This window comes from Calypte anna, chromosome Z (genome assembly GCF_003957555.1).
Source record: "Calypte anna isolate BGI_N300 chromosome Z, bCalAnn1_v1.p, whole genome shotgun sequence".
Taxonomy (NCBI): domain Eukaryota; kingdom Metazoa; phylum Chordata; class Aves; order Apodiformes; family Trochilidae; genus Calypte; species Calypte anna.
In genome coordinates, this window is record NC_044274.1 from 69,421,612 (window position 1) to 69,444,100 (window position 22,489).

A 22,489-nucleotide genomic window follows, 5' to 3' on the forward strand; every position below is an offset into this window, starting at 1 on the left:
GCTTTTCTTCCTGACCATTATAAAAATTATTATAAAATCAGGTCTTACAGTGATCAGTACAGACTCTGTAAATGACATGAAAAACAAAGTAGTACTTACTAACCACCATATGATGATATATAAAAGTAAACACAGGAAAACTTTATGGGAGAATACCCATCAGTGGGGGAAAAAAACCCACAGACAAATTCTTTCATTTAAACCTTCGGACAGAACTTTGAGCCAATTGTCAGTGATAAATAAATCCTGCCTCTCTAATAAAAAGATTTTTTTTCTCACTAATTTCACCACAATCAAGTTTTCTCTGTGCTATCTCTCTGCCTTCCCTTTAAAAGAAAAAATCCCTACATTTATGATTCCTGCTGAAATGGCTGCAGATTAGACATTGCCAGGAACATATGGGAATGGCATTATAAATTGGATTTATTAGTATGTTTTCATTAAAAAGCTTAAGTTACTTGAAAGATTAATCTTTCTACTTAACCATACATAAACTTATGAGCCAGGCTTCTTTGGTTCCACGGTTAATTGATTATTTGAATGTGCACATCTTCCAAAACCCTCAGAAACAAGAGAAAGAAAATATCTAGCTTCTTTCAGGCTGATCTGTATGCAGAAATAAAGAGAAGGAAACAATACACAATAATTTATTCCTATGAATGTCAGGAATGACAGTGCACTTTAATTTTGTATCCAGTTCAAATTATATCTGAACCAAATATTTCATTTTAAGAGTCCTGTTAAACCTGTTCAAAGGCCTTGTTTTATGTGTTCACGAAATAACTCATTATTTTTTAGCTGTCAGTAATAGTAATTGCTGTAAATCTTGTAAATTAGCATGAGTAGTAGCAGCAAGACACTCTGTTAAAATTCACCTGCACTGTTGTTAGAATACTTATTAGGTACAAAAATATTTAAAGGAAACCTACAACTACTACAATTCAAACTACATTTCACCTAAGAAAGCCTTTTTTATAGCACGTAGTATTATTGTTTTGTCTCTGTATAAGAAAGCATCTAATCAAACTCAATCTTGAGCAGAAAAATGTCTTTTCATTAGATAGCTGAATGAAATCATTATATTAACTGGATAGTCCCTATTGTGTTTTATCAGTTTTCATGCGTAAATTGCACTACTCATTGTTGTAATTGACATTTTCAACGTTTACACATGAAATAGAAATGTTAGCACCATTTGTAAGCTCATTACCTCTGATAGATTAGTAACCTTCAGGGGTCCTTCAGTGAGGGTTTTTTTCTGGCTGCTTCTGTAGCAGCTGGAGAGACTACCTCCCCCATTTTCTCATTATGATCACCTACTCTCCAGTGTCCCTTTTGTGTCAGCATCTCCTAACTTGTTCCAGTCCAAGTGAGTTAGCTGACACATATTATTTAAATTTTTAACATTCACCTCACTCATCCCCCACCTTCCCCTTTGCCTCTCTGAAAACTCATTTGTATTCTCTGCTCCAGCTGCTAGTCACAAGTGTAAAGGCTTCCTGCTTGTACTGCAGCATCAGCTCTGGCTCAGCACCATGGCAATGAAAAAGCTTCTTGGGCTGAGTGAACACTGGAAATAGGCATAGAACATCACCTCTGAACATTAGCCACCCCATCACACTTGCTATTATAAACTCCTCCCCTAAGTAATTCAGAATAACACAGGGGATTCAGATAGGCCCCTCTGTAAAAGAGACCATAAATCTGTTCCTTCATATGTTAAAATATATTACTGTATAAAGACCAACCTCAAATGCTGGATTTTCCTCTATGAGAAAGTGACTTGACCTCTTCTGGCTTATGGAAGGGATGGAACTATCAGAATTTGGCTCATTTCAAATGAAACTATAAACGTAAAATATAATCATCTATGGTTTTACACTATTCCTATTTGCAGCTGGTTGTACAGAAAAATCCACAGAAAACAGTGCTGAATAAAGATAACTCAAGAGACAATTGTTCATTTCAGTATGGGTAGAGTTTCAACTTCATCTCCCCCGAGATACATGAAAAGAACTCAGTGGTAGAAAGATAATATACAAAACATTTTGCAGAGGGAAAACAAGTGTACCCTCGTTCTGATTTGGGCCAGGATAAAGATAATTTTCTGTCTTGTACTTTTGCTTTCAGCTAAGTCTCTTTAAGTAGTTGCACTTGCTGATATTACCAGCAAGTTTCTCAGTCAGTGTCTGCTTCTGGGACTGATCCCACTCCATGTTTATAGTTACAGCCAGAGACTGGCCTGCAGAGCCAAGGACACTGCTCGGCTCTGAGGAACATTTTGCCCTCCAGAAGGAGAAAAGCAGTAAAGAGGTCACACCTGTGAATTTTAAAAGACCCCTTACACCATACCAAATTGCAGGTATGGGTTCTCTGTTAACACACATGCAGGCACAGAATTGATTCTTCCTTCTCCTCTAGAATGAGAGCCAGTGACTACAAACAACCAGTTCATTATATTCTGAGACACTATCATTTAAGTCTCCTTAGTTAAATTAAGAGTATAAAATGTTTGTAGGTAAACATAAATCTGTCCAGAAACTACATTTCTCAAGAAAAAAAACATCATGGGAGTTTTATTTCTTGGTTTTCTGTTTGTTTTGTTTGGTTTGTTTTTTTTAATTATTATTTATTTATTTCAAAATTATCTGAAAAAGAAAATCATTAGAATACATTGCTGAGAGCAGTCTGTAGTCAGGGGAAGGAATAATACATAGCAGGAATGACACAACAAGGCACTAAACATCAGCATAACACTCTCTGAACCTCTGTTTTCTGTAGCAGTCTTGTGGCTAAATCCTGAATAATCTGAGCCACCCAGTTGAGACCTGGCAACACTCACTCCAAAGATCACACAAACTGTCATAAATATAAATATCATTAAATATCATCATCATATGTATCACTAACACAAGCATGCCTCTGCACAGATTCAGGACATTAGTTTAAATGCTTTACTAAGAGAGTGACAGATGTGAAAAAATACTTATGCTTTCAAAAAATATATTAGTCTCTAAAGAATAAATACCACACAAAGAACAGTACATAAAACCTGAAAGTGTTCATTTTATTGTCACATCTCATTCCAGGAGATTTAATAGTTATTTCCTTGTAACAGTCACACAGCCTTTGGAGACCATGATCACAGAAAAAGATATTACTATCTTCCTTTTATTTAGACACCAAAACAGATTCATCAGATACAAACATGGTCTCACTTGTAAGGCCAATTCCAGTTTGGAAAGCACTTCAGCATATGTTTGAGTACCATTCAGTACCACGCATTTTTACACCACTGAGCAGTAAATAAATCCAGACTTGAACATCAACACAGAACAAAAGCTGATGCTCTTCATGCATCATTATGTAATACCCAATCCCCTGTAATTTATTTAATTAGTCTGTTTTTCATCTATCTTTTCTCAAGTATACTTACTTCAGTGTATTTACCTCCAGCCTTAGCCCTCTGCTTTTTACCTGCTTTCTCCCCAAAAGTACTGTCTGCAGATCAAGTACTCAAGTAAACTGTGTGCTGCATTTAAAGCATCCCTTGGAAAACCCCAAAAGATCAAATACTTCAGGGAGTCTGGCAAAATAGAACCAGACACTTTGGATTTGGTGAAGAATAAACACCAGAATATCTTTTGGCTCTGGTCGTATGACTTGGAAGTAATTTCCTCAGGAAAGGAATCCCAAAAAGAGAAGGGGAAAGAACGGAGACGAAGATGTGGCACATACCCTCATATCTCAAGAGACAAGAATTTTCTATGCTCTCATGTGCAATTCTCACACTTCAGACATAACCTAGGAAAAAAGTGTTACTGGAGGTGGAAATGTTTCATATGAGAAGTCAAATGGATGCTTGGCGTTACATATGTATGTAAAAAAACAACTGTGAGGAAACTGAGCTTCTCACAGAATGTTCATTTCTCTACCCCATATTCTAACAAGAGAAATCTGGCCTTCAATTCTTTCCTAGAGAATTCCAGGTTCAAGCACATTTAAACTCATGCATCATAGTTACCTGAAAAGCTTAACAAGAGTGTTCAGGCAAGATTCAGCACCAGCCACCCGTCACCTTCTTGTCCTAAAAAAGCATAATCTAACAAAACATCCAGGGTGAAAACTCACACCTCAGCTGCTTAAACAATACTCCCCATTCTGAGGAGCCTTAAGACAACCAGTTCAAGTAGACTTAACTGAGTTATGTGCTATCAGTGTAATAGGAAATAGGGGAATATAAAGGATCATCAATCTGCTCAGTTCTGTGTATTTTTAAATAAGAGTACAGGACCATTATCTTAAATTCTGATCAAGACAGGGCATAAATAATCTCTGATTCAAGATGAGTAATTCTAGCAAAATGACGTTTTTCTGTTTCAGATTTCCAGTATTTTTAGTCTGGTTATTTCCACAGACAAGAATTACTTGCTCTATAGTAATGTGACACCCTTGAGCGGGATTAAATATGTTGTATTCTTGCAAAGTTAGCCACTTTTACACTTGAATAGTCAAAGCAAAAAGTGGCAGTATCATACAACACTAGTGGGGAGTCATGTCTCCAACTGTGAAATGAAATTCTGTGAAGCAATTGCATATGTGCAGTAGAAAAAAAGCCCAGTGCTATACCCACATCTAGTTTGTAATGATTCCCTTATATAAAATGTATTGAATTGCCATTTACAAAATGAACTATTCTAAAGGAGAGAGCTGGGCCTCAGGGACAAGCTGCTGAAGCTTTAAAATTCTACAGAGAAGCTTAAAACACATCTCTTCCAGACAAAGTATAAGACAAAGATGAAGCATGAAAAAATATACCTTTTGAGCAATAGAAAATATTAATGGAATTTGATAAATGCATCAATTGATCAAGTTTGGAGGCATAAAGGATTAAAAATGACAGTAATTCCACCCAATATGAATTCCAAAGTGTATTTCTTCAGATGTTTAAGAGGATTTTTTTTAATCTCAGAAACAAATATTAAGCTGATGAAAAAGATTTTTAAAAATGCTACAGTAAGGCTTTGAATGAGGGTTTTGGAGTTCCAATTTCAACATACACTTCATGCAAAGTATTAGATGCATCTGTAGCTCCTGATACTTCCAACATTAGTATTTCTATTCACATTAAAGCTTTCTACTTACATCCAGATTCATACTTTATCTGTGCATTGGTTCATGAGCTTGACTTGGAGGACTGACTGGCTTCCAACCTGGGGAGAGGACTTACCAGATAGAACCATAACTCAGTTCCTTCCACAGGCAGGCCAGATTTGTCATAGGAGAAAAAGAACCACACTGTTTACAGTCTTTTCTTGTTTGCTCTCTGTCTCATTGTCAAGATGCCCCATCTCTCATAGATTTAGCATTCTGCTACTAAATCCACAGACTCAAGAGTGCAATCAGTCTTTCCACTTTTGGAAGAACCTTCCAAAACCCTCTGCCAGATAACCTGAGAGGACCCAAATGTAGTGTAGAGAGAGCCAAGTTCAAGTATTCTGAGGTAAAAAGGGCAGATCTCCATTTTCATAACACAAGTTAGCTATTTCAGGACCTTGTTCTGCAGCCCACTACTAAAACCTTGCCACATAAACCTAATACAGCATGTAATTCTCCCATTTGCTTTAGAGTAAACAAAACACTGTCCTCTACTATAAAGATATCTTGTTTTAAGGAGAGGAGGAATTCATGCACAAAATATTCCAGAGGAAGAATCTGAACTGTATCAAAACTTTCCATAATAATGTTTCAATATTTCACAGAACGAGGTTCACTGTCAAAAGGTGTGGCAAATTACTAACTTGAGATTCCTGTTAAGAAAAATACCAGTTAGCTCCTGAGCTGTGTTTTCCCTTTGCAGCTTTGCACAAACTTTGTTGAGGAAACAGGAACTTATGGTTAGGATGTAGGTTAAAACAATTTGAAAATCCCATTCTAGTAAATTAATTTAGTGCACCATCTTTTGCTTATCTCACTATGAAAAGTGCATCACTGAAATATATTCTGCTACACATCTTACTCATTTGACTTGGTAGCGTGACTGCAGACTTTCTGGCACAGTGGTCTTGTAAGTGCTTGTAATGAAAATGATGTGAATCATCTTCACTGTCACTTCATTTCAAGTTCATATTTAAAGTTAATGAGTCAGTACTGCCTGAATTACACAGCAAATTCATAACCAAGCCCAATACTAGACCCACGGTCCCTTCAGCATACCTCACTGCTTACCAAACACAGCCAGGTCTTAAACAAAAAATACCTGTGTTTCAGCAGGTGTTAGCTCTTTGTGGATATCATAAGCAAAGGTGGTAATGTTGATGCACAGTGAATATAAACCAGAGGCTACCAGCATATGTCACAGCTAAGATTTTGAACAGTTAATATTTCATTATACTGATCACTGGTAGATGACATATTCAATTTAACTAGAATATTACAAAAACATTCTTGAGAATCTAATTTTAGAGTGGAGATCAGTGAATAGGTCAGTGAAGGTACTTAAAAGGCTCACTAGTAAATTAAACAGCTTGACTGAACTGGGATGTTTTAGTGAAACAAAATTTAAAAATATCTCTCAGGGTAAAACTTTATTGCCAGACACTCATTTCAGCTTGTGAAATGTGGTTTTGTACACACAAATCAGACTTCACAAGCATAAGGAATCACCTACATGAAGGAGCAATTTTTAAAATATTCCTCATAAGGTGAAAATAAATTTTGTCACCTCCAAAACTGTAATCTTGTCACTATGCACACCCAGCTACAGCTATGCTCAACCTGCATTCAGGAGTAACATTCAATCTATAAGAACATGCCCAGCTTTTTTATCACCCATATTTCCACAAAGATTTGATGCTAGAGTATTTACAAGTGACTACCCAGCTTAACAAGCAGGAACATTGAAAAGAAGTTCTTATACCTTTGTAGTCACAGTGATTTAGGACTATAAACCATATAGATAGTGTGATACTTCTCCCTGCAATCCTAGTGGTAAACTAATTTATACAAAAGGAGCTAACAGGACAAATTTGTACACACAGGCTCTTTTTCAGTTTTCAAACAGATGCCAAAGTCACAGTATTTCAATTGAGTTTGAGAACAGAAAATATAACTGACATAAATACATTACAATAAAAAAAACACAAAACAAAAAACCCCCCACAAAACAAAAATGAAAATAACATACACACAAAAAAAAAAAAAAAAACCAAACAAAGCCTCCAATGGTTTTACCCTCTTGTTGGTAACATATCATGATCAACTGAAATCTGATTATAAAATTGAAAAATATTTGTAACGTCTACCACAGTAAGAGTCTGTTCTTGAATATCATCAGTGATGATTCTGGGAACTGAAATTCATAAATGCACCCAACATGTAGAAAACTGGAAACTGAGAAAGAATTAGATTTGTCCAATGTAATAATTTCCTCATTCCATGCACAAGTAATACATATGTATTCAGTAGCTGTGCAGGTTCTTTTTGCCAAAGTAAACTGATGTTACTGCCAAGAAAAGCATTAAAGCTCTACCTCCATTTCCACCTTTTAATTGTTATAATTGCTCCACACCTTTGTGTGGGCCAGCATAAGATTTTGTGTAGCTACACAGTAAACTGGATCTGTGAACTGATCATTTTCACACGTTCAGGAAGCTTAGCTGATTTTAACAATTACATCCATAATAAAACCATAAAACATACTACTCTTAAAAAGCTTCTACCACAAACATCTTATATTACCCATGTCTACAACAGGGGCTATAACTGTTTCCACAGGACAATTCCTCTTGCTGATATATTTAATTTCTCAGCAACTTATAAGGGCTCTTTGGAAGTTAAGAAAGTATCTTCTTAAGGTAAGAATTATTTTTATACAAACATTCTCTATTCTTTCATCATTAGGTTTTCAGACTTTCAGTGTGTTAAATACAAATGCTGCTAAGATAAACACTACTTTTTTTCTCCTAATGATCCCCATCTGCTTTTCAATACTCTTCTCTGTGTATTTTACATTGGTAACATATTTTTACATTTCAGTAAAATACACACTTTGCTTATGAGTCAAGCTAAATTATTTCTATGGGAGACATACTCCTACAATTGTGAAATCAGCCTAAGATCCTGACAAATTATCCCATTTCTATTAGAAATATTACAGTTTACATACAGTTCTGCTAAAAAATATGTAACCATTATCCATTATGTAATGTCTCTTACAGCTTCTGTTCAGTCTTTCCCTTCATTAATTAGCATTTAACAACTGCTTATTCTTGTGGTAAATCCCTGACCTTATGACCAGATGGAGGCCAACACCTAATTTTAACAAAATAATTTGCCTATGCCAACAATACTCGGATCATTTCTGCCAAAAAGCAGTATTTTCATGTCTTCTATGATAGTTGTTTTGTCTCTGGAGACCTCTGTCCATAACACTATGAAAAAAACGTAGGAAGTTTATGCTATTAAAAAGTTTTCATGAGGTACATACATGTGAAGTTAAGCACAAATAATTTCAGTATTTAAAAACAGCTCTTTCCTTCACTCATAAAACAGAACTGAAAAAGCCAATACAGCTTGTATCTAGGTTCTATCATTATATCTCAGCAACTGGCATGATCAGCTTGGAAATGGATAAACCCTTTGTGTTTTGCTGAAGCATCCACTAAGCTTTCTATGCTTCTTTCTTTAATCCAGATCACAAAAGATATATATTAAGTATTATTTGGCTACCTAGTTTTTTTTTTCTGATTCATACTTTTGTCTTACAGTTCAAAAAGAAGAATGCTCTTTGTGGGGAAAAGTGAGTAGCACTGAGAGAGCAGTACCTGAAATAATTCATGACCAATTCATATTCATAAGCAGCAAAAGGCAATGGATTACAGAAAATGAAGAAGATAACCTGGCAAATCTAGGCAATTATTGTACAAGGTATTTTAAAGGAAGAAAGAATTTTATATCTTAAAATCTGTATGTGAATTAAAAGCCTAGATTCAATGATTCACAAATTTAAAAGCCAGAAAGTACCATTATAACCATCTGCTCTGACCCTCCACATAATACAGGCCAGGTAGCTTCACTTAGTAATTTCTTTTGTAAGCCCTACAATATGTGTGCAAGTTATAAAGTAAAATACAAAGGCACCCAGTGGAACATTTACCTGCCCTGCTACCTCATTATCCTAATTATAATTACATTGAATTATATTTGTAATAATTTGTAAGATACTCTCTTTCATTTCTTTGCCAAAATTCCAGTTGATGCAATTGAGTCTATTTCTCTAAACTCTTCCTGCATGTTTTTCTCAAATGCCCAGACTGGCATTCTTAATTTTCTAGTTTATACTTTGAAAGAGAACAGATATAGCCATTCATAAAAATTGCTTCATCAGCTGTAAAATGGGTCACTGCTTCTCCTGAAAACCTACTGCTATCTTATCTCCCTACAGACCTCTGTTACTGTCCACATAGAATATATCTTCAAACCATCAGGTCAATGAGTATACTACCATTGCTAACGAAAGCCTCTAACAATTATCACTGAAGGAATCATTACAGAAGATATCTGGATTATCTCAAAGCCAAGATACTGGATCCACTGTGCCTCCTAATATTAATCTGTATGGAAATATGCAGCAACATAGCCTGAAAAGGAAACAATGACACAACAGCCTGTCACAAACTCACCAGAATGATGTAGATCAACAAAACACTGTAGTGCTGGGATTCAATATACATAGGAAAATCAATGAGTAAACTCAGACACTGATGTGGTAATATTCTCTATTAGACACTGGTTAATATCTGTCTTTGTAATTAACAGCCTTCTTGAGTACCAAAATCTGGTGGCAGGTCCAAACCCAGCATCAGCAATGTAGCACTGTGATAACCACTCTCCCCACCAGGAGAGCTGGCATGCTGGATTTACATTAGTATAGGGACAAGAACTGCAATTTCACTGAGTGACTACAATTATCCACAGTAGATGGAGCAAAAATTACCTTGTGATGTTAAGCAGAGAATAAATTTTTTAACCATACTGCTGAATGCTTTGAGCAAAAAAATCACATTGCCATGTTAAGTAGAGAAGAGATTTTTAAGCCATGCTGCTGATTGCTTTGTCAATCAGCTGGCTATGAGACCACAAGAAGAAAATGAACTGCTTACTTGGTCCTGAAAAACATGATACAAAATGATCGGACACAAAATCTCATCACTGAGCTGCCACTGTGTAACACTGATCATTACACTTACATTCAGCAGCTCCTCAGCAGCAACAAACTCAGTAAAAACCCACTACAAAAAGAGCCACACTAAAATGAGAACATTGTTAAAAAGATGACAGAGTACTAAACAGAAAGCAGAGGACAACTATGCTGTTAATTGAAATTACAAGTGTCTCAAGAAAGAGAGAAAAGAGACTTTGCTACTTAAATAGCTGGTGCAGAGGTTAACAGAAACACTGAAGCATTCTCCGTCTGGCTTGAGAATTAGCAGATGAAGGAAGATAAAGAATTGTAAACTCTGACAAATGCAATTGTGATAGGATTGGCATTTTTTGTTTTATTGCTTGCTTTTTTGTTTGGTTTTTTTTTTTTTTTTTGTGAGGGGATGGGAGGGGATCAGTATGAATGGCCTGTGGTTTATCTCTGGACAAAATAAGCATGAAGATATAACTTAGACCAAACTACACTCACATAAAACCTCTAAGAAAAAGCTGTGATAAATAGCTGAGTTTCCAATGCTTATGCCAAGCTGCCATAGAAAAATTCCTTGCATAACAAATGTGATATCTATTCATTCTGACAGTTTCCAGGAAGAACTACAGGCTTGTAAAACAGCAATGTTTACAGGACATTTTAGTGAAGATTATAATAACGCTAGAACTAGTAGACATATGAATAAATATAAATGCAAGGTGGAAGTATTTATTTTGCTTCCATAATGAGAAGGCCATCACAACAAAGCTCTTTCTGATCAAGGCATCAATATACATGTAGACAGAGATTATCTCACTGAAATTTCCATTTGGCTTGTCACAGTACAGTGAGCAAAACAGTACATAAAAAAGTGTTTTGGGAAAAAAAAAAAAAATTCTGACTACTCCTAGCTTTAAAAGGCATGCTATTGGAATTACTACAAATTCAGAACTCAGAAACTACATTATGCCGTATAACACAAAAGAATGACACAGAAAGTTGCACCTGAGCTAATAACAATTGTAACTTCTGTATATTAGAAAACACACAAGATCATTTTAGAGCTTTGTAGAATTTTTTTAATACTGCTTTACCAAACATGAAGGTTGGGCTGGTTTGGGGTTTTTTTCATCCATGTTGTCAAGCTTCTTTCAGGTGTTACTTTGTAAGAAAACTAAGCCAGAATATACTCCTGTAAATTGGCAATACCACATAAATCTTTACTTTTTTTCTTGGCCTTACTTATGGGACTCTTTGTTTTCAAAACCACAACCACCAGCTAAGGGGAAGCCAAATGACCTCTATTTCTGTAGGACTGTTGAGACCAAGCACAGATTTCCACTCACGCCTCCACTGCTTTGCCAGCCTACAAAGAACCGAAGCCTCTACGACCCGCCAAAGCAGCCTGAGGCAGCACGGGGGTGGTTATTTGCTTTCCACTCCCACTGTCGTCATTGCTTTCTCTTCTTTTTCTCACTCAACTTCTCCCCCACCTTGCAAGGTGCCATTTCCCCGCCAGGACCTGAGGGGACTGCCAACAAAATGGCGGCGGCGGAAGATGGAGAGGGGCGCAGCGCTCCCGCCTCCGAGGCTCAGAGCCCGTCCAATCGGAAGCCGCGGTTGGGGGGCACGTGACCGCGCCGGCACGCCGAGGAACTACAACTCCCATCATGCTCCGGAGGTTTCCCGCCTCTTCCTCTTCTGTCCCTGCCTGCCGCTCCCAGAAGGCGCCGGCGCTGCTGCGGGAAGGTCGTGAAGGGGAGAGGTTCGCTGGGCTGCCCTACTCGGTACCATGCTGACTGCAGCTGTCCGGAGGTTTAGCACCACCGCCCTCCGCAGGACCCACTATGAGGAAGGCCCCGGAAAGGTAAAGTGAAAGGGGAGAGGCTTATTCGCCGCGGCCTGGCCTGAAGGTCGCAGGAAGGCGTCTGCGGCCGGGCCTGGAGATGCTGTGGGATGGGCCGGGGTCCGCCGGGGAATGGAGGGAGGGGGTGGAATGTAATGGCTATGGTAGGGGATGGAAGCAGGAAGGGGTAAAACACGTCCCTGAGGGACACGGCGCTGGCGGGACTCGCAGGGGCCAGGGGAGGCCTCTGGTCAGGCCTAGCTCAGGGGTCAGCCCCGCCGCTGCTCCCGGGGGAGGGACCGGAGGGAAATGGGGATTGCTGGAGAGAGGATGGGGTTTAAGGCGCGGGATGGGCCTGCCCTGGTTCGCCGTAGGCGCTTGAGTGAAACGCGGGCCCCTTGTGCCCCGGGCATGCTCAGGGTGAGCTCCTCAATCAATGAGCACCCCCATGAAGGATTTTTTACATAATGGGGTTCTAAAGCTCTGGCGAGCCTGGATGTGAGGAGCAGAGTAATAACTGCTGTGTTGCCAGTTCTCCAGACGATGTTGGGTGGGCTTTGAGCAAAGCCCAAGACTTCAGGCTCCTGCAGCCTTTTTCATTGGCACAGATGATGAGCATTGGAGTATGAAGGGCAAGAATGATACTGTAAACGCTTTCTGTTGTGTCTAGTATTTATTTATGTTCTCCTAAGCTTTATTTCTAAAAAACTAATTTTACATGCCTGACAAGCATGAGGAAATATTCATAACGAAGGTAATTAAATATTGGAGCAGGTTGTTTGAACAGCTGGGAGGGGGGGGGGGGGTTATCATCAGTGACATTTGTATTTGGCTGTATGAGTGGAAGAGTGGGCAAAATGACCTCCACCGAGGTCACATCCAAGCTGTTATTATAATTATTGTGTCTCTTTCCTTAAAAGGAAGGGATTTCGTTTCTATACTGATTAGTCAGTTTAATACCACCTCTTAGTGCTCTGAACTTGCACCAGTTTTCAGTCAATGAGGAAGGAATTGCTGGATTGATTGCTAAACTTATATTAACTTCTGTCTTCTAGAATCTTCCATTTTCTGTGGACAATAAATGGCGATTACTCGTCCTAATGTGTGGATTCTTTGGAAGTGGATTTGTTGCCCCTTTTGCTATTGTCAGACACCAGCTTCTTAAGAAATGAAGAGGACAGACTGTAATTGTGATAATTAGGTAACTGATTTTGTTAGATCTTGCAACACAGTGGAATCTGTCTTCAAAACTGACCTTTAAGTGTTTTAAGTTCATCTAAAACTGCCATTTAAATTCATATAAAACTGCTACTGAAGTTTTCAGCCTTTCACAGTCCAAGTGCTTAGAGTTGTGGTCTGCAGTTGCATCTGAGCTCAAATAATGAATATGTTTAAGGTTGCTTCATGAGGCTGCTAGACCTTCACAGACTTGTGGACTTTGGCTCCCCAAACCCAAAGGTGGTCCCACACCTTTCTGACTGCAGCTAGCCAACAGCTGGCCTGAAAGAAGTGTGCTGCTGATTCAGTTTAAACAATAACTGTAATCAAGAGCATGTCTGCCCTCTTCTTTGAGGAAACTTAAAGCTGCATTCATATAATTTGTAGGAATAACTGGCACATGTGATGTGAACAAAACAGTATGAGAAACTGTGATACTGTAAACGCTTTCTGATGTGCCAGTTAAAACTCAGTGGAAAACTCATGTTAAAACAGTCACACCATACAACATTCCTAACCATTTACAGGATGAGGTGCACTTAAAATAAGGGCATTAACAGCAGTAATGTTTGATAATTAATTGATGCTTTCTTGGTGATCCTTACAGGCAAGCCCTAGACATAGCTCAGGCTATGCAAGCATGCCATTTGCAGTTAAAAGGCCACATCAGATATCTTAATCTGATTCCACTTTTGAAATACCAGGTATTTTGTAATGTGAGAAACAATTCTGTTCAGGGAGCAGGAGTGACTCAAGTAGTTCTTGAAAGAAAGTAGCAGTCTTCATTCAGATCTCATAAATGGAATAAATTAAAGTCACCTGTTTAATTCCTCTGCCAGTCTTATGGTTTTTGCTTCCTAGAATAGCCACAAAAAGTAATCAGACTTATAGTGAACTTGAGCATTTGGAATTCTATGATTTCATGTAATACAAGGTTGCTGCTACAAAAGCATGTGGTAGATGAAGTAAAGCCTATCAAAATCATAGTTAAAGCAAATGGTTTTCTTTTAGCTGTTCTAAAGTTAAAAGGTAACACAGAGTTCTTAAATTTGTTAATGCTTTTTTTTTTTTTCCTTGCAGAGTTGAAGTTTTCTGCATACCATATTTCAATGGGAAAAGGATAGCTGCACTGTGTACAATGCTGGTTGTGTCTAAATAAAATCTTTAACCTGAAGGTCTTGGGCTGTGTATTTTGTGAAGCTCCTGAAGTGTTTTTGACAACTGGTGTGTACAGAGAACTTCTTCTGATTGCAGTGTATTGACATTAAATTTAACACAACTGTCTTATATGTATATAAAAAACAGAGGGCTGGAATAGTTGCATCTCAAAACTGAAGTTGGGCTTAAGGTAGTCAGCTGGATAGGCATTTAAATGGTCGTCTTAGGCTGATGGCCAGCCAAGTAGTGAATTGGAATGTTTTATAATTGATGAGCCATACAGTGGGTCTGCTGTCACTATAATCCATGACAACCACTGTTGTCTGTAGCTGTCCATAGTTTGCTGCATTATTGTTGCTCTGAGGAGGAACATAGGCATTGTCCTGCAGATTTCATTAGCTTGCAGTCTCTGATAATCATATAGCCTGGAGAACAAGTACAGCAGCAATAACCACAGCTTTGACCAGAAAAAACACTGGTAATATTCTACAGCTTATCAAAAGTATGATGCTGATGTAAATTTATAGCTGTTTGGAAAGAAGTGGTCACTGAGGTTCCAGCTGTAGTCCTAGCACAAGGTCATGCCTAACATTGGGGCCTGTTTAATGTAGGAGATGTGAAGAATCTTGTTTCTACCAACTTGATTTGACAGCTGTTTAAGCTAGTGGCTCCATTGGCAGTATAAGGAGGAAGTAATTTCACTTTTTTTTGCTATGACCACACTAGCTAAAGACAAGGTAAGAAAAGCACTGGCATAACCTTCACCTTTTCTAACAGTGTTCTGAAGTGGCAACTTGGAGTACTGTGCTTTGCTTTCCTTCAAGGTTTTCTGCTTTACTTGTTTCCTGTTCCCTGGAGGAACTCTAGGAACTCTAAAAATAATTCTGCCCATTTTTAATGCAAAAACTAAAGTGGGTGGCAAAGTCTCATTTGCTTCCTGTTGCAGGTGAGCAAGTTAAATATCTGTTGCAAGAGAAGTCTGAGTGAAAGCCAGTTGCAGAATTGCATTTCTCTTGCTTATCACAAATTTAACTTCCACTGTGATTTATTTATATCTTGCTCACTGGTTTTGTTCTTAAGTTAAATAACTGGTTAATTTCTTTCCAGGACCCATTACACTCAAGTCCTTGGTATATTTGAAAACTAAGAAGCATCTGAGAAGGTTTATCTTGTGGGCTGAGCAATTGAGTTCCTTTAGTCTGCTTAAAATAAGGTCACTATTCTGAATATCCCCTTATCTGTACTTTTCAGCTTATATATTTAAACATGGGTGTTTAAACTTAAAGAGTTATTTTTAGATTAAATGTTAGTGACCTTGTCCTCCCAGGGTGTGTTCTAAAACTGTAACCACCCTTTTTCACAGTGTTACTACTTTTATGGATCATTGTCATTGAGGAGCATAGGGGTCCTGGAGGCTACTAGTGGTATTAAGTTTTCCAATTACGATCCTATTTCCAACCCTGACACCAATTTATGAAGAAATAACTGATGTGAATCACAGTACCTATGACCTCTAACCTGCTTTTTAAGTTTATTTCTACTAATACAACTTGCAAGGCTAAACCTCAGTTTTGCTGATGGTTGTCTTCCATCTTTTACTGATTATAAGCTCCATTCTTTATGACACTAAGTCACAAATCACATCAGCCCTGCTCTGTGTATGGTAGCTGACTACCTGCATTCTGGTGTTCATACACTATCATTTGATAAATCCATGCTTATGATGTTCCATTGTTAATTAATCTTTCCTTTAAAAAGGAAGTTTAGTATGGTCTTTTTGTAGCCTTTTTAATCCATTATTTCAACTTCTTCACTGGTTAAGTGCAGTTGCTCATTCTGATCTGTTCAATTCTCCAGTTGTTTGTATTTTTAGTATGAGTACACATACTCTACTGCACACTGTTATTCTTACATGCTGCTCAAGCTGTAATTAGTCCCTTTAGAATTGGACTATTCCTCTACATGACTTGCTTGGCTAGTTTTCAGTTAATTCCTAAGTTCCATCAATTATCAAGTCTCCAAACTCTCTCTCTGACTTGAGGGTTCTCTTCAGTTATCAAAAATTCCCCTTCTGTACTAGAAACACATCTGTTTTGGTCTGTCTGTTAATGAAAACTGGGGCAGTCTGTATTCGTCTGTATACTACCCAAAGGGCATTTCTTTTTTTTACTCTTGGATTCCCTATAATCTTGTCACTGTTCAATGAAATGAAAGTCTAAAATTCTTCATTTTGTTGCTAGGATGGGTAATACTGGGTGTCACTGGGACATATGTGGTCATTAATAACAGATGTTTGACAACATTTAACTTTCCAGATTGCAGATGTTGCTCTGCTGTTATGAGAAGATCACTGCTTATAGGTTGATTTTAGGAGCATGTCAGATCCTAAAGTACCTTCTCTCTTCAAACTTTTTTATTCAGGTAAGCCAGAGAAACTCAGATTTTTAGAGCAGGCCTATTTATAACCACTGCTTGTAGCTTCTCTCAACTCTTCATACATGGCTAGCTCCACAGGGTGGAAGGTTTTTGATGGTAATAAAATGCTAGGGCAGACTGAATGGTGGGAAATCATATAGAATCATAGAATTGGCTGGGTTGGAAGGGAACTCAGAGATCAGCAAGTCCAACCCTTGATCCACTACCGCTGCAGTTCCCAGCCCATGGCACTCAGTGCCACATCCAGGCTCTTTGGAAATATCTCCAGACACGGAGAATCCACTACTTCCCTGGGCAGCCCATTCCAATGCCTGATCACCCTCTCCAGAAAGAAGTTCTTTCTAATGTCCAACCTAAACCTCCCCTGGCACAACTTGAGACCCTGCCCTCTTGTCTTGCTGAGAGTTGCCTGGGAAAAGAGTACAAAAGAATGACTGAATAAAAGACATGGAGGAAACATATCCATGAGTATTTTTTTGCTTGCCAGATGCAGTTTTAAGGAAAGTCTTTTTTGACTCCTGATTTTATTTTTTTTTTCCAATTTTCTTGTTATAATCTTACCCTTTACAATTTCAATTTTTGACTTACAACTCAAAAGAGTTTAACTTGGTTTCCAGAGAGGTTCACACTTCAGCATTTTAATTATATCAGATACCACTCCTCCTCAAGGGGTTTCTCAGTTAAATCTAAGCAGGTGTGATTTAGATGTCCTGAAATTTCAAACCTTTAGTTTGAGGTTCACAGAATCAGAGTGTTAGGGGTTGGAAGGGACCTCAAGAGATCACTGAGTCCAACCCCCCTGCCAGATCAAGGTCACCTACAGGAGGTCACACAGGAACACATCCAGGTGAGATTTGAAAGTCTCCAGAGAAGGAGACTCCACAACCTCCCTGGGCAGCCTGGGCCAGAGCTCTGTCACCCTCCCAGTGAAAAAATTTTTCCTTGTGTATATGAAACGTCCTTCTATGCTCAAGCTTCTATCCATTCCCTCTTGCCCTGCCATTGGGCATGATAGAAATGAGCCTGGCATCATCCTCCTGTCTTTCTCTCTTTGTGTATTTGTAACCATTAATAAACCCCTAATTCTCCTCCAAGCTGAAGAGACCCAGCTCCCTCAGCCTTTCCTCATAAGGAAGATGCTCCTCTCCCTTTAATCATCTTGGAGGGTCTGCTCTGGACTATTTCAGGAATCTCCTGCTCCTGGAACTGAGCGGCCCAGAACTGGACACAATATTCCAGATGTGGCCTCACCAGGGTAAAGAGGAAGAACCTCTCTTGACCTACTGACCACCCCCTTCTAATGCACCCCAGGATGCCATTGACCTTCTTAGCCACAAGGGCACATTGCTGGCTCATGTTCATCCTTCCATCCACCAGCACCCCCAGGGCCCTTTCCCCTTCACTGATCTCCAAGAACTCAGTCCCTGACCTATACTAATTCTTGAGGTTGTTCTTTCTGAGATGCAAGACTCTACACTTGCCCTTGTTGTAATTATTTAAATTTCTCTCTGCCCAACCCTCCAGCCTGTCCAGGTCCCTCTGAATGGCAGCTCAGCCCTCTGGGGTGTCAGCCACTCCTCCCAGCTTTGTGTCATCAGCAGACTTGCTGAGAGGATGCTCTGTCCCATCATCCAGGTAAAGATTGGAGATTGGTAAAGATACTGAACAGGACTGGACCCAGCACAGCACTTATCCTGGGAGGACTCCACTAGTCATAGGAGGTCTCCAGCTGGAATCTGTCCCATTCATCACCACTCTTTGGGCTCTATTGTGTAGCCAGTTCTTAATCCATCAAGTTCTTTCTTTTAAATCCATCAGGTTCTTTCTGTATTACTATGGAACATTACTTTGCCTCATTTCCTAAACACAGCTGATCACTCACAAAATCTTCACAAAGTGCTCTGAGGCTTTCGAAGTATTTTGATGAAGAGGAGTGTATCAGAAGTTAGATATTTTTGAAAATAACAAATGTTGACTGTTAGCACAAATGGGATGGCAAAGCCATGCTTCATCGTCTACATGTTTATATTATATATCTTAGGTGCATAGAGGTAGCTAATTCCTAATCAGCCTGATAGGTAAAATTCAGTATTGACAACTGCAAGGTGATAGTGGAGTAATTGAAACTCTCAGGGGGGTGATGTATCCTGAATGAATCATGATCATTCTAGCAGAAGATGCCATTGCAGACTGGAATTCAAAATGGCAATCAAAAAGTCAAGGAGGTTTGGGGTGGAAACCATCGCAGTAGATACCATGGTACACATACAAGGCTTTTGCCATTTCTTGAATATGATGTGGAATTTTCTTATTCTACCCAGATTACTGAAGGACACGCAAAAACCCAGAGAAAGAGTAATCTATTAGAATGCCTCAGTTCACAAAAGAATGAGAGGAAAAAGTCTTCTCAAAATCATTCACATCTGTAATACTTTATTCAATAAAAATTCAGTGCTCACAACTCAAGCTGTGACTTCTGCAGTGAGTTAAGGTGCTGAAGATGCTGCCATGACTGATTAGTTTGCTTGTTTTTAAAGGGAAAAATTAAGCACAAACTTTGAACTGCTCCTTCACTAAGCAGTATGCTATCATTCAAGAATGAAACAGTATTAAATTGGAGGGAAGACTGAAGGACTTTTGCTCAGTTAAATTAAATATGGTATATATTTTCAGATTCCATTTCATGAAGCAAAGCAATAGGCTGCTTTTTTTTTTTTTTTTTTTATTCCCTAAGAACAAAAATTCCAGGTTTCATTCAGTTTACCTTGAAGCATCTGGTACTAAATCACGTTGGAGGTAGCATACTGGATTAGATGAACACTTCAGAAAAGCTTGCATGTAAATTAAAGAGAAACCTGGAATAAGTTTCTCCTGGCTTTCTATTAGAGTAGTGATGATCATTTGAAGTTATATTTTGCCCTATACAATAATTAGAGTATGATTTACTCACAGAACTTACAAAGAAATCTTTTAACTACTAATTAAATAGTAGAGTAGAAAATCAAAATATTCTGTAGTAGAAGTTATCAGCTACTCTTTGTGGTTGTTTTTTTTTTTTTTTTTTTGCTGACCTATGATTTTCATTTTTGTTTGAAGTTAACATAGAAACATGAAACAATTTGTTTATAAACAAATGGAGCTTGAGAAAGAAAATATGAAAGTAGAGATGTGGTTGTCATGACAACAAAATTAGGAGCCATTGTTGTTGAGCATAAGCAGTGGGTGAAAGCTCAGACAGTATTGCACAGTCTAATAAATGAAAATTATGTTTATTCTTTAAAGATAAAGGTCATGTGTATACATTGCATTTCAGTACTGATTCAGTATTTGGCTGATTTCCTGAATCTGAGTGTAGCAATATCAGTGGATATTATTAAAAAAATTAAATGGAATTATTGAGGAGTGGAAGGCAAGAGTAGAAAGGAGAAAGGAAAGGGAAGAGGAAGGGAAAGGAAGAAACCATTTTTCAGCCTCTATATAAAGACATTGATCTCAATTTCATGAACAAGAAAACAAAGTTACAAAAAGGTCAAATGATAGATCCACTGTCATAGCACAGCCGGGATACAGTCTAGCTGTCCAGTGTTATAAAAATATTCATGCCCATTCTCACTTTAGTGAGGTACATTAAAAAGCTCTGAGGTATATATAATCATTACTTTTATGTGTGCAAATATAGAGAGTGGGGCAAGACATCATATAAGTCTGGATTGCTTAACTGGAAATTGGAATGGAGTATCAGGGGAACACAATGGCATGTTTGTTTATTGTTACAGACAATGTAATTATATCTTCAATTAACACAAAAATACATGGGTGGAAAAATGGGTAGATTGATAAAAGCTTAGGTTATATGGTACTGGAAACACAGACTTTGGTATAGGTGGTTTATGGCAGATCCAGATGAAAATGCAACAACCCGAAGACCGTCTGTACAGATAAGGATGCATGCAATTAATCATTGATTCATTATTAAATAAAACATAAGGGTAGAATTTCCCCTACTCTGCCAAATCTGTAGGTTTTATCAGAGGCAGCTGTGCTAATGGCCTGTCCTTGCAAACATGAACACCAGCCTGACTTCGTAACTAGCTTTTGTTTTCTCTGATTACAGCATTAAGATAAATGCTAGTCTCTCCCTAGGATGGTATGGTCAATAAGTTTGACTTGCATTTAAATGAGTTTAAAATAATAGTATTTGCTGGAATTAATGCTATCCATTTTCTCTTTCAGTATTCCATGAATAATATTAAGTTCTTCTCTGCAGTTGTGCTACCTTTTCCATTAGCTAGGTAAAGCACGAAGCTCTTCGAAAAATGTCAGTGTATAAATAGTGTTGCTGAGAACCTAACTGAGCCAGAGCCAGCAACAAACTGTGGAAACACACCTTGCTGGTGAAAAAACAAGTGGGTATAAAAATTATGACAAGTGGTGGAAGGAGGGAGATGGGAGCGTGGTATGAAGTTTTGCTTCCTTTTTCTAAACTTTTGATTGCACCATTACAGTTTAGAAGTGCTTGTGGGTTCTTTAGACTTAAGTATAACATTGAAAAGTGCTCCATAATTGTGGAGGTAATCTAGTTTTGTAAAGGCCAGAAGATAGATCTCATCCTTCAGAAGGGAAGACTATCAGCCACCAGCTTGTTGCATCAGTCAGTAAAGGTATTTGAGTAAATGAGGCTTTGCAGTTAGCTGAAAGTATTACCTGTTGTCTGAACCAGCAGCAAGATGAGCTGTTGGGAAAAAAATTAATGTGTGTGTATATATATATATATGTATGAATTATTAATATGAATGATACGAATGAGCAATTCTTGTTGCGTGTGTTCGTAAGCCACACAGGTAATTGGAAGCAAAACCTGAAGAAGATGTGCATCCTTAAAGAGGATCATCTCATCAAGACCTTGTCTTAACAGAGGTTTGTTTTTGTTTTTGTTTTTGTTTTTGTTTTTGTTTTTGTTTTCTGACAGCCTGAAGCACTGCTGCTTAAGATTTAGGGACAGCTAATTGGAAACTTTTTTGGAAACATGCACATCACTGTTGTGCCACTGTGCACTGCTGTGCGTCAGCTTCCTCGCCCTTACCCCACGGCTGTCACTTTTCTTTCCTGTTTGTTTTTCCAGACATAGTGCTGTCCTCTGAATCCAATATTGCATAAAATTGTTTTGAGTCAAACAGCAGCAGCTAAGCTGTTAACTCACTATTATCTCAACCCGCTGTCAGGAGCTGTAAATGCCTCTTTATAGCCCAGTTGGGAGTACTTTATTGTCAGCTTTATGGATCTGGGTAGAAGGGTGCTAGATTTGTTGGGTTTTGATTTGGATTTGGGTTTTTTGAGAGGGCAGAGGAAGGCTGGCAGCCCCTGAATGTGGTGTTCCTTGTCATATTCTGAAGTGGCAGCAGATATTCTGGGAGATATTCTGCAAAAAGATTTAGATGCTGCACCATTTATCTTGCTTCTCGAGTTTAAATGCCTCTGCCTAGTCCATAATGGAAAAGGGGAGTATGGGCACCTGACAGCTTATCTAGAGGACAACTAAGCAGCTGAAGGTTTGACTTTAAAATAATTTAAACTTTATACATTCTCAGTTTGACACCTCTTTTAAGTTAAAGTAGCTGTTTGTCAGTTCAATTTCA

At 38.3% G+C, this 22,489-nt stretch overlaps 1 protein-coding gene and 2 non-coding genes across 3 annotated transcripts; all 3 read left to right on the forward strand.

Moving 5' to 3' along the window:
• The first annotated feature begins 11,888 nt into the window (after nt 1-11,888).
• Nucleotides 11,889-14,433, forward strand: LOC103526994 (cytochrome c oxidase subunit 7C, mitochondrial). The gene is made up of 3 exons (XM_030467222.1): nt 11,889-12,062; nt 13,097-13,242; nt 14,340-14,433. Exons 1-2 carry the CDS (start codon nt 11,988-11,990, stop codon nt 13,211-13,213), a joined length of 192 nt encoding a protein of 63 aa, XP_030323082.1. The 5' UTR covers nt 11,889-11,987; the 3' UTR covers nt 13,214-13,242; nt 14,340-14,433.
• On the forward strand, nt 12,644-12,706 carry LOC115599971. Its single transcript, XR_003988740.1, has one exon. It is a non-coding gene; the product is annotated as a small nucleolar RNA Z39 (small nucleolar RNA).
• On the forward strand, nt 13,656-13,717 carry LOC115599970. Its single transcript, XR_003988739.1, has one exon. It is a non-coding gene; the product is annotated as a small nucleolar RNA Z39 (small nucleolar RNA).
• Nucleotides 14,434-22,489: the final 8,056 nt, after the last annotated feature.

Coding starts and splice junctions, on each gene's coding strand:
- LOC103526994 (XM_030467222.1), top strand. CDS start 11,988: ATGCTGACTGCAGCTGTCCGGAGGTTTAGCACCACCGCCCTCCGCAGG. Junction 12,063..13,096: donor ATGAGGAAGGCCCCGGAAAG/GTAAAGTGAAAG, acceptor TCTGTCTTCTAG/AATCTTCCATTTTCTGTGGA.